Raw genomic sequence first — 12013 nt, 5'->3', positions numbered from 1 at the left:
TATTATATTTAACTAGGAGTGAAAATAAAGATATTGATCAATTAAAACTGTATGTAAAATTGAGTTATCACTTATCAGACTGCGTGCAAATTTATCAATATTTATTTTTATCATCCTTTGTCTTTAAGGCTGTGTAAAAAAATCGGCAAATCGAAAATCGGACCGGAACCGATAACTTACCAGTTTCCGTTTACCGGTTAATCGGTTTTAACCGGTTCCGGTTAACCGGTTTTAACCGATTTACCGGTTGATTCCCGGTTTTGGATTTTTTTTTACCGGTTTAACCGGTAAATCGGTAAAGCCGGGAACAATTAACAAGTAGCCTGTGAATTTCTTTTACTTATTCAAAGGTTGGCAATCATATTTGTACTGAAACGTACATCAATTTGATGCCAAGGTTCATCATGGATTAATCTGATGATAATAACACATGGATATTATCAGTTGACAGTTGGGCATTGATTTCAAAGCTTAAACATAATTGAGAAGAAGGTAGGAAGCCAAGTTTTCCAATTAGTTGTTTTGCTTTATATTATAGATATCTGGACGAGTTAGTCTTCCCATTAGAAATGTTTATAAGAGTTGGATTTGGTGCCAAAGTGGACCTAGTCTTGAGCAACAACTAATACCTGAGAAGGAAAATGCACGTTGCGGCAGTGCAATAGGTTCTAGAATAAACTACTAGTATCTACTAAAATTTCAAAGGCTTATCTCATTAAAGGCTAACATAATATGATTCTTAGTATGCAACCACAACTTCTGTATGCAATTCTGACTTGTGGGAACTAGCACCTAGAAGATGCTGGTCGCCTACTATCAGTGACAATTTGGAAGATTTCTTCGTGGGAGTATGCTACATATACTAAAGAGTATGATTTATATTTTTCAGCTCGGCCTAGATATTTGTTCTGTTGCTGATTGATAAGAATATAATTTCTTTAGAGAATTTTTAGTTGGACTTTTAATTAAAAGCCCAATAACTCATTTCACTAAGTCAACTTATCCAAGTCTAATAATTTTTATCGATTCTCAGCTGGAATTGATTAACCGACTGGAACCGGTTCAACCGGAACTGGTAGAATTGATAAGATACTTATCGGTTAATCAATTTTAAATAAATCATGATAATTAGAATTAACCGGAACCGATAAATCGATAAATCAGTTAATCGACCGTTGAATAGGCCTAGTTGTCTATGATACTATAACTCATATTTTAATGTTTTAATTTATCGGGAAATTGTTCAGAAAGGTTATTTAATTTGTTAATTTTGTATTATAAAATTGAAATAAAATGCATTTGTTCGTCAATGATGAAAATTCATGTTAACATTTTTAATAACAGTTACTTGATAGAAATTTATCAATTAAAATATAATATATTTTACTTTTTCAACCATAAATGTAATTTTTTTTTTCATTCTATGCTATATTTATTAAAAGTTGAAATTTATGTTAAGTTATTAAAACATTGAAGTTTGAAATGTACGATTCAGTATGTCCATGCAATCGTCGACAAAATCATGGTACGTGCCACCACGCCCGATTTCTGATTTATGTTAGTGGCGAATAAAAAATTTTCATAGAGCTAAACTTATCATCCCAAATTTGGTATCATTTGGAATTACCTGTATCATTATTTTTTAGTATGCACAATGCCCTTGGGAGCTGGGGCTACAATGCAACGAAAGAGAGTCAAGTTGTGACCTAGACATATGTAGTTTGATTTTTAGTTACGGTAAATATAGAGATTTTTTTTCCAAATAGACTATGCAAACACGAAATGCTAGACTTTTAGATCGTCTGGCATGAGTGCTTTCCAATTTATACTGATGACCGATAGAAAATTTCATAGGATTAGACCAATCGCCCCAGGTTTGATATTACCTGGTTTATCATTTTTTTTTTAATATGCACAATGAAGTTGGCTAGAGGGTGCTACAATAAGGGAAGAGATCAATTCCTAGCGGACATGCTCTCGGAGAAAAAAATCTCTCTCACCCTCTAGCTAACTTAGTGGTCGGTTATAAGTTGATCTCGTGATTTACTTTCTTTTACATCACTTAGGAACGAGCTATAAAGGGTACTTGGGATGAGCATAATCTATAATAGTATGCACAATGCACCTTGGGGCTATAGTGTATAGTGGAAGGACACCAGATTGTCACTTAAGCACCCGCGGTTCGATCTCAGCTACGACACATTTACAGAGATTTTTCCTCTAAATGAGGCTAATAACAACGGGATATCGGGCTTCTAGGCCGTCCGCCACGAGTGTTTCTCGATTTACCCTAGCGACATATGAAAAACTTCTGTAGAGTCAGGCTGGTCGTCCAAAGTTTGGTGTTACCTGGTTCAACATTTTTTTTAATATGCACAATGCAGTGCCCCGGGGTTACGGTGCAGCGAAAGGGTACCAAGTTGTCACCTAGGCACTTGCGATTCGATCCACAGTTATAGCACATTCATAGAGATTTTTCCTCCAAATGAGACGCACAACCACAAGATGTTGGGCTTCTAGGCTGCCTACTGTGAATGCTTTCCGATTTACCCTGATAACCGGTAGAAAACTTTCATAGGGTTAGACCAGTCACCCCAGGTTCAGTGTTAACTGGTTCAACAATAGTATGTACAATGCAGTGCAACACAAGAGGTACATGATTCAATCTATCTTCATAATCTCTCCATGCAAAGAGTCGTTGCACTAAGATAAAATACTTTCTTAATTTACTTGTCTGTATTTTACCGTGGAGTCAATGATACTGAACCACTTGGGATGACTGATATCATCTTTTTTGCTCCAATAGTATACACAATACATGCCCCCACGAGTATAGCTGAATTTATATTCGGATGATAAATTTAATCATAGGAGCAAGATTTGAATTTCTTGGGATTCATTCTTAGAGAATAAGTTCCTCTCGATACCATGATTCACCTCTTTTCCACAAGACCTTATGGCGGTGAAGAAGTGCTTAGGGTAAGCGTTATCACTTTTCGCATCATAGTATGCACAATGCATACCCTTGGGGCTATGGTAAAAAATAGGACGGACTTCCTAGACAACAAGGGTTTAAATGACACCTAAGATATATTAGAATTTGAAAAATATATAACGTTGGATCATCTACATGACCAATTTGCCTTCCTGACGTCGTCAGTCAAGACTCATATATATGTGATTCCCGATTTGAATGATCGGTAAAAAATTTCTCAAGATTAATCGAATTAAAAAATAATAATAATAATAACAATAATAATAATAATAATAATAATAATAATATTATTATTATTATTATTATTATTATTATTACCCAACAAAATTGCCTGAGGCAAAATTAATGATAAATATATTTTTTTGCTGATATTTTAATATTAAAAGAATTTATAAGTTGTCACCATGTGTAAATGTAAAAAAAAATTATACAATATTTTTTATTTTTTACTTTTTATGATTAGTTTAGCGTAATATTATTATGTAAAAACTGAAATAATCATACACTATAAATTTGATGCAATGAGTGTGCGAGATTCTTGATGCTTGAGGCTATCTGCGACATGAGCTATAACTCCAGCTCCAGCATTATACAACCACTCATTCTTTACCTGATTCATTGCAACTACCCCAAATCAGTGAAAAGGACCAAACAAAATCGATAAACCAAACTGACTTACATGGATGTTGTTATGCGCGAAGAAGGGCCAAGTCGCTGAATGGAAACTCACATCGACTTTCGTCCACTCCAGTCTCTGTAATCCATGTATCATCTCCTCTGGTTTCATTTTCGCCATGTTAGATATCGCGATCAAGAGGTAATTGTTCATGTCGACAACATTAGTAAGGGTCGAGAATACATGCCTTCTATCAGTTCATAGTATTCTGTGGTTGTCTGTGTGTTTGATGAAGTTTGGGCAGCTTCCTTCGCTTTCGCTGCTTCTGAAGGAAAATGAGGATCTTCAGATAAAATCGGGGGACAATATTGAACATCTACAATGTGTTTGTAACCGTCCAACGATTTGAGAGAGGGCTGCAAACGACCAGTTTCTATTTAATAAAAGACAAAGTCAGTTAGAAGAAACAAGTTACGATAAAGCTCCTCTCTTTGCGTTATCTTGTTTGCCATCAAAAGATATGCAAGATATTGGACACTGAATGACTTCTAGGAAATTTATGTACCTGAAATGAAGAGCCAAAATGTAGAACAGTGGCATCTGAATCTATTCATAATATTTTGTTTGAGATGAACTCATAGCAAATTAGAATCTAAGTGTATTAAACAGTCTTGATACGATCTAGCAATTATATTTCTTACCTTAGGAAGCTCTGTCTCTCTCCTGATTGAAGAGGTTCGCCAGCCAACCATATCTGATTGAAGCTCAGGAAAATCGACGATGAAGGGAAATCAACGACAATCTCGTTCTAGGCAGTGGAGTATCAAATTGATAGATTCCATAAATTGTGCTGTGCTACTAGCAAAGCTAACATGAAAGGATACGGTCATATGAGACATTGGCATAAAGAATTCGATTCCTAAATGAATTCAGGGAAGATCTGCAAAGTGAAATGAGAAAGTGTAGAGTGAAAGAAATCTTGAAAAGACAAAGAACTTGTCATAGTGATCAATCATTTCAACTTACATGAACTCCAAATCATCAGACTTAGATGCCATTCGTAAAAGAAGAGGTGGTCTGTTTGGTTTTTCATCAGTAAGAAACAGCTGTTGACCAGTTCGGCCAACTAGTATGGGAGCTATTGGCGGTGCAAGTTTTTCGAGAAGTGGTAATCCCAGAAGAAAAGGAAGCTGTAAGATGAAAACTATCACATACTACTTGTATCACATTATGATAAACCAAAAATGTCACAAGATAACTTGAACTTGGTAGTTGGATCAGTATCCCATTGTTTAAAGGTACCTGCTTTTTCCCTCTAACGCCAAGATGTGGAGTTGCCAAGGTAATAAAGTTTATCGGTTGCAAACCAGCAATACTGCCTAGTTTCAATGAATTTTCCATTTGTGTATTTCTATTTCTGTAATCATCAACCTGATCTTTATGCAAGCTATCTGTAGAATAAAGAACAGCGATTGCATATCTTGAGAATAAACCACCCAAGGAATGAGCCAATATAGAGATCCTTTGTAAACTTCCCGTCTTCTGTACCACACTTGAGATCTGTTTCAAGAATGAATCAAATATCATGGCATGAAAGATGTATCTCAGTCAGCAACAACAAATTTTTAACTACCTCCTCTGCTAGTCGCTTTCCTGCTCTATCAATTCCATCAAATGTTTTAGTGAAACCATTGCATGAACTCGCTGTTCAGGAAAAAATCATTTAACAACTGGGAAAGAACGCATGAAAATAAATAAATAAAATTTACAACTCATGAAGCTCGAATGCAACCAGAAATGGCATACCATATATTAAAAAGTTGCTCCCTAGTTGTCTTTCTAACTCAGCCTTCGCATATGTCCAGTCACTGGGACTGCATGTTATACGTGCATAAGTACATAATTGGACTAGCAACATCATCATCTCAAAAGTTTGTAATTGAGAATTGCTAACTGAAATAGGGAATGAAGGGACAGTGGTAATTTCCCAAACTCACTACTGTGAAACAGTAAACTTCGGCTATTATGTTGGATCAAATGAAATGGCAATTTCAGTTAGCACTTTAATGGTAAGATGCAATAAACCATGGCAAAAAAAAGAAGCACAACAAACCTTGTTCAATCTGGTCACCTTTTATATATATATATATATAAAAGAAACATATCAAAGAAATAGTCAAACAAGGTCCCTATGATTAGCCATTCAACGAATGTAAAGGTCAAATTTCTAATGACATCAGAATTTTTACCTAGCCATAATTCCATGGACTAGGACAAGGAGATGATCAGGCGCTTGTTTGAAATCATAATCAGTTCCAGATGCCATACTACTTCCTTGAACACTAGTTATTCTATGCAACCCGAAATTAAGGTCACCCCAAACTGTGTTCATTCCTGCACAGATAAAATTAATTGCATTTTGAAACCTGCAATGAATTCAACACGATCAATGGATGGTTTCACAGTAACATCTCAATACAATAGGTCAATGCAGTAAGTAAATATCTTCAAATGATTTCAAGTTACTAAAAGAGAAAGATCAACAAGATTGGAACAAAAAAATAATTGCTGTTTTTCTTTTCTTGAAAAGGGACATTAGACCAAATGATCAATCGCATTATGTATTGTTAGATTAATGAGATCTTAAGGAGAATTCTTTATAGTAGAATGTGATGGGAAAATAAATAACAGAGAACAAAAGAAGCTATTGTTTCCAATAGATTTAAAAAGTTGTTACTTAAACTAAAGTTTGTTGGATTAAGTGAGCTCTGAGCTTGTCCACATATTACCAAAGATCAGAGATCATCTAGCAAAAGAGAAAGAAGGAGAAGAAGAAGAAACTACAGTTCCAGAGCTATTGCTTTTACCAGATTTCTCTTTGACTACTTTAGGCGAAGTTTATTGCTTTTCTTAAAAGCCAAACATAATTTTGGAAGGGCAAATTCTATTAATCCCGTACAATTTCCCAAGAATCAGGCATATAATTCAGGATACGAAACCGTAGATTTAACGAGTCTTTCCAAAAACCCAAAATTAATTTTTCCCCCAAGAATCAGACAATAATAAGCATCCAAGTTTATCAGAAGAAAAAACATAAAAATAAATCAAGGACAAAAGGGAACCAAAACTGAAGCAACAAAGCGATTAAAATATCATTCCGGAATTTGTAGACCTCGATATCGCTCCTCCAGGAGCAAATCGACAACATTGAAGTATAAGAGCGATTGAATCGAAACCTGAGAGAACGGAGCAGGAAGGCGACGTCGCTAGGCTACCGCCATGGCTCCACGATCGAGGACGATCCGCGGCGAGTTGCCACAGCGAGATCGGAACGGCGAACGATGGCGACGATAGGGTAGGCACGGGGCCAGGAATGGGGCACACGACATCTAATTTTATTTATAGCAGGGCTAAAAAAGTCGATTTTATTTTTTTCTGAAAAAAGGAATCCAGAAAGAATATTGAGAAATGGAGACGCAGCAGGTGGCCTCGCGTCGCGCTCTGGTTAGGGCTTCATCGCATCATCTCGGGCTCCATTGACGCCATCGCCGAACTTCCCGTGTCAAAGATTGGGTTTTGGCCAATGATGCAAGCAAAGGTAGCTTCTATGGTGAGGAAGAGAAGAAGAGATGGAGCATTATCACAGAATATCGACAGCCCCAAACAAGAACATCCGCAGCCAAAAACAAAAACAAAAGCGTTTTGAGTCATAGCAAATTCTTTATTCACAAAGTCGACATCATCGGTTCATGCCAAAGATTTTGTCTTTTTCCTATGAATTGGTTGGGAATGTTTGATCTCACTCGGTGTTTGGATTTGTGTCAGTTGGGGTTGCGATGCTGCTGTTACTTCTCTCGAGCTTCTTTCGAGAATTTCCTCGCTTCTTCCTCCTCCATCCCTTCTTATCATACTCGTCGCCGGCGATATCGCTGGTCCTCTTCGATCCTCAACCACAAATATCTCATCTTCCTCCTCACTTCGCTGTCTCTCTCTCTTCATGTCCTCCGTCGCAAAATCCACACTTTACTATCCCGACGCCCGAGCCAGCGCCATCGTTCTCCTTTCTCGCCTCTCGCGCTCTCCGTCCTTTAAACCGTCAATTGACAATGACCTTGAGAAGCGCGTCGGGGAAGCCGTGGTCGGTCCGCTTGCAGGCAGAGGCGGTAGGCGTTGACGGCCTCCCCGTCTCTCTGCTCCAGACCCATGAGCTCGGGGCGCGGATGATCGACGAAGTCAGGCCGGGTGAATGCTCGGAGGAAGGACTTCACGGCGAGGTCGTGCCACAGGGCGGATAGAATGACAAGTGTTAATTAAGAACTAATTTTATAGATTTTTAAATAATTTTTTGGTTTTTTTTAATATTTAAATTAAATTAGTATGATATTATAAGAGGATAAATTTTTTAGGAGTGACTCACTACCATTTAAGTTAAGTTGTGAGTTAATTGAATAATAAAATCTAAGTTTAGATTATCAAACCCTCAAGTTTCCATCTTTTTTCCTTTTCGGTGTCTGTATCTCCTCCCTCATTCACACGGCGTTGTTCCACTATGAGAGGAACTGACACTGCCCAACCACTACTCCTCTGTCGACGGGAGCAAGCTAACCCTAGCAATGTTTCTTCCGTACCTCGGGTCAACATATGTGTTTTCTCACGGCTGCCAAGAGCGACACCGTCTTTAACTGACGTCGTCACTGCAACCACCAAATGCACCCAACTATTGGTGTAACCCAGTTGTCTCTCTCTTCTCTCTTCCTTGTCAGCAAACAATCTCACCTCCCTGTCATCACACCGACTGCTCATGACCTTCACCGTCACAGTCATCTCCCTCACCATCGGAAGGTAGCGAAGATCATCGTTAATTCTTCCTGGGATTTCCCCCCTCCAAGAGCCATCAGCAGTGCTCCGATCCCTTCTTCGTCAATGATGACACCTTTGTCCCTTAATGTCAATATTGTTTCCACCATCATTGCATCCACAATTGACCACTCGAAGTTGGCTGACCGTGCCACTGTTGGAGACCACGGATTTTGATTCCAGACAAGCATTCCGACGTATCTACACTTGAGGCGAGTTCTTTCCATGATCTTTGTAGTATATATGATTTGATTAGTATAGCTTTACTATCTTGACTCTATTTCTATCTTTGCTTGAGTTTGATATTTGGTTGTTTGATCTTTGAGTTGATCTATTTGACATCCATGTAGTCTGATTTTTACTATTCCTATTTTGTAGTGGTACAAATGTGTGTGGTGTGTACTGTATATAGTTTCTCATTTTAGCTACTCCTATTTTATAATTGTACACACGTGTGTGGTATGTACTGAGTTAGTTGCTTATTTTGGCTATTCCTATATATTTTGTAGTTGTATACACGTGTGTCATGTATATTGTAGATAGTTTCTCTTTTGCTAATCATGTTGTTTAGTAGACATATGTTAGTTTCTTTTATACATACATTGTTACAGTTTATACTTCTGGTATACTTATGATATTATTGCATAGTGATAATTATATTAGTGGTTATGAGTATTATATGCATGCTGTCGACCATGCATGCTCACTTGACCATGTCTCCTTTGTGGATGAGAGAGTCGATGATCATATTATCTGCTTACTTGGCCACTCAGGATAGTGGTAGCTGGAGTTGCATGCAACTCGTTATGTCGTGCTCACTCGACCACTCAGGGGTACTAGTAACTGAACTTGAGTGCAGGCAATGACCCCTCTTGTTATGTAGCTAGATAGCTATTTTGTCTACTGTCCACTCAGCCATTCGAAAATAGTGGTAACTAGAGTTGAGTATAGTTGTCACAGTCCTACCCATTCGGCTATACAAATGTTGTGATGACTAGAATGGTGTGTAGAAATGACTATTCATATGCATAATGTGTGTGGAACATGCATGTGATATATGTTGCATTTGTTGTTATATGTATTGCATATGCTTGTGATATGCTACATATGCTTTGAGATAGGGATTGTTGTATGTGCTTGACATTGACATGCATGTTAGTGGTATGTATATGCTATACATGTTGATCTTTACTTATCATACGTAGCTAGATAGTTAACTACATCTTGTCTACCCACGAGACCATTCATGATAAAACGTTTTCCCGTATACATAGACCCTGACATTTCAGACTGCCCATGAGACCATTCATGATAGAGCATTCTCCCGTAGTTCATAGCAAGATAGCTAAATATCTTTATCATTTGTGTTTCTCGTGATAGAGTGATTTCTCCCATGTGTGTTGATATATTTTGGTCATGTATCATGTTTTATCTACTATTGTCACAAGAGGTACCATCCATTTTGTTGGATAAGTATACCTTTGAAGCATGACAACGTCACCATCTAGGGTGATAGAAAGATGCAAACGAGCGTGTTGATGCAAGTTGCATTTTCGGCAGGGTAAACGCAGTTGAAGCGAGTGTTGTGTCCAAAAGGAATTTACATATATCTACAATGACATGATATTGTCCACTTTAGACCTAAGGCTCATGACTTTATTTTTGGGCTATATATAAAAAGTCTCATATCAATGGAGTTATCTTACATTCTTTTAAATCCACGATATTTTTCATATGTTTCAAATGTGGGACTTTGATTGTATCCCTAACAATCCTCTTCTCAAACGAAAAACCACAATTGCTCTCATAGTACAGGCTTTCCCGTGAGTATCCGATTACTCTTGACCTGCTTCAGACCTCCTCACAAGCATCTGGTCACCCTTCACTTGCTGTCGGTCTTCTCGCGAGCATCTGGTTACCATGACCAGCTCTGTTCCTTCCCGTAAGCATTCGGTCACCCTAGCATGCTCCGGACCTCTTCATGAGCATCCGGTCATCCTTGTAAGTATCCCAAGTTGGTTTTGATGTGATCAACCGAGTCAAATTAAGTCCTGTTTGTATTTGATCCTTATGTCTAAGTGTGTAGGAATTTAGGAATATAAGAAGTCGAGTGGAAGACGCAGTTAGCGAGAAGGATAACACGGGAAAGGAGCCGACAGACTCGGTGCATCTGAGGGGCGAGGTGCTGCGAAAGAGTACATCGGTGGATGAGAAGGATGCACACAACGTTCGAGAGACGAGAAGCTAGGAAGAAATCCTACTCGAGGAGAAGGTCGGAGTTGGGTTCGAGTGAGTTCAGCTCTGGTTAGCCAGAGCATCACCCACACGAAGATCAGCTAAGGAGCTGATCTACCTCATGAACGACATCTTTCATGGCTTGGAAGGCTCCTTCGATGAATAGTATCGAATGTGTCTTCCAGTGACTGTTAGTCAAAGATAAAATTTTATCTTCGATAATAATATTTCTCTGATTGAAGGCGCCTTGAACCCTATTGAAGGTGTCTTCCAACTTCGGATAGAATTTTCCAGGGTATATAAAAAGACCCCTAGAGGTAAAAAATATTTAACAACTTCTGTATTAATCTCCTAGCAACTTTCTGAGATTTTTAAAGAGTGTAAGAGGATTCTCTATCTTCATCAAAAGAGATATTTTTAGTGGAGCTTTGCAACCGTCTTATATTAACAACTACGTTGGTTGTAATCAAGTAAAAATTCTAGTCTCTTACTTAGTTCTTTTTAAGTTGTTATTTATTATGTCATATTTGGTTAACTAATATTATATCTCTGCTAAAACTAGTTCGAGATTCTTATAATTTATTTTTAGGGCCATTAACCAATGCTCTTGCCGGCCTACTTACCCCAACAATCTTAACCAGCTTTGAGTCTTCCCGCGAGAATTCGGTCACTCTTGATCTATTCCGGGCCTCTCCGCGAGCATCCAATCACTCTTGATCTGCTTTGGGCCTCTCCACGAGCATCTGGTCACCCTGATATGCTCCGAGTTTCCCCGTAAGCATCTGCATCCGGTCACTCTTGACATGCTCCGGGTTTCCCTGCAAGTATTTGATCATCTTGACATGCTCCGGGTCCCTCCGTAAGCATCCGGTCACTCTTAGCTGCTTCAGACCTCCCCGTGACTATGTTTAAGGTCACTCCACATGTCATCTAATCTGAACTATAACTCTGATACTATTTATTAGGACCGAAAGGAATGCATATATTTTCACAATGACATGATATTGTCCACTTTGGACCTAAGACCTTATGACTTACTTTTTGGATTTTACCCAAAAAAATCTTATGTCAATGAAGATATCTTACATCTTCCCATGAATTTTTTCATATATTTTCAATATGGAATTTTGATTGTATCTCAACAGCGGACAAGGTGGAGGGGACAGATCACTCCGATGCGCATAGCCGTTGAAAACTGAGAACAGCGCACGTAGGCGGTGGAGAGATTTGAACTTGATGAACAAGAGACGGAGTAGGAGTCTAGTTGGGAGTGGAAGACGGTGTCAGGCTTCATCCTCTTCCTCGTTCCC

The 12013-nt window shown here is 38.3% G+C and overlaps 1 protein-coding gene across 4 annotated transcripts; it reads right to left on the bottom strand.

Annotated features, from left to right (window-relative positions):
• Positions 1-3374: 3374 nt before the first annotated feature.
• Positions 3375-7880, bottom strand: LOC122024933 (lipid droplet phospholipase 1-like). Of its 4 annotated transcripts, XR_006123540.1 has the most exons (12): positions 6848-7880; positions 5861-6037; positions 5418-5485; positions 5245-5315; positions 4914-5171; positions 4638-4801; positions 4496-4551; positions 4313-4365; positions 4177-4217; positions 3859-3936; positions 3675-3772; positions 3569-3605 (listed from the first exon to the last, which is right to left on the bottom strand). XR_006123540.1 is itself a non-coding variant. In XM_042583672.1 (11 exons), the coding sequence occupies exons 2-11, from the start codon at positions 6001-6003 to the stop codon at positions 3501-3503; spliced, it is 1185 nt and encodes a 394-aa protein (XP_042439606.1). In that variant the 5' UTR covers positions 6004-6005; positions 6848-7877; the 3' UTR covers positions 3375-3500. The 4 variants fall into 4 exon arrangements, 2 of the variants coding, with proteins under 2 accessions (XP_042439606.1, XP_042439607.1); XM_042583672.1 differs by lacking the exon at positions 4177-4217 and having other exon boundaries at positions 3375-3605; positions 3859-4027; positions 5861-6005; positions 6848-7877; XM_042583673.1 differs by lacking the exon at positions 4177-4217 and having other exon boundaries at positions 3375-3605; positions 3859-4027; positions 6848-7875.
• Positions 7881-12013: the final 4133 nt, after the last annotated feature.

This window comes from Zingiber officinale, chromosome 9B (genome assembly GCF_018446385.1).
Source record: "Zingiber officinale cultivar Zhangliang chromosome 9B, Zo_v1.1, whole genome shotgun sequence".
NCBI lineage: Eukaryota > Viridiplantae > Streptophyta > Magnoliopsida > Zingiberales > Zingiberaceae > Zingiber > Zingiber officinale.
Note: the sequence above shows the minus strand (reverse complement) of the source record. Positions and strands in the feature narration are given on the sequence as shown.

What these genes read in the sequence shown, in the direction of transcription:
- LOC122024933 (XM_042583672.1), bottom strand. Translation starts at nt 6,003, where the DNA reads ATGAACACAGTTTGGGGTGACCTTAATTTCGGGTTGCATAGAATAACT. An exon ending in GAAAGCGACTAGCAGAGGAG is followed by an intron (nt 5,172 to 5,244) that starts GTAGTTAAAAAT and finishes TTCTTGAAACAG; the next exon opens with ATCTCAAGTGTGGTACAGAA. An exon ending in GCGTTAGAGGGAAAAAGCAG is followed by an intron (nt 4,802 to 4,913) that starts GTACCTTTAAAC and finishes TTCATCTTACAG; the next exon opens with CTTCCTTTTCTTCTGGGATT.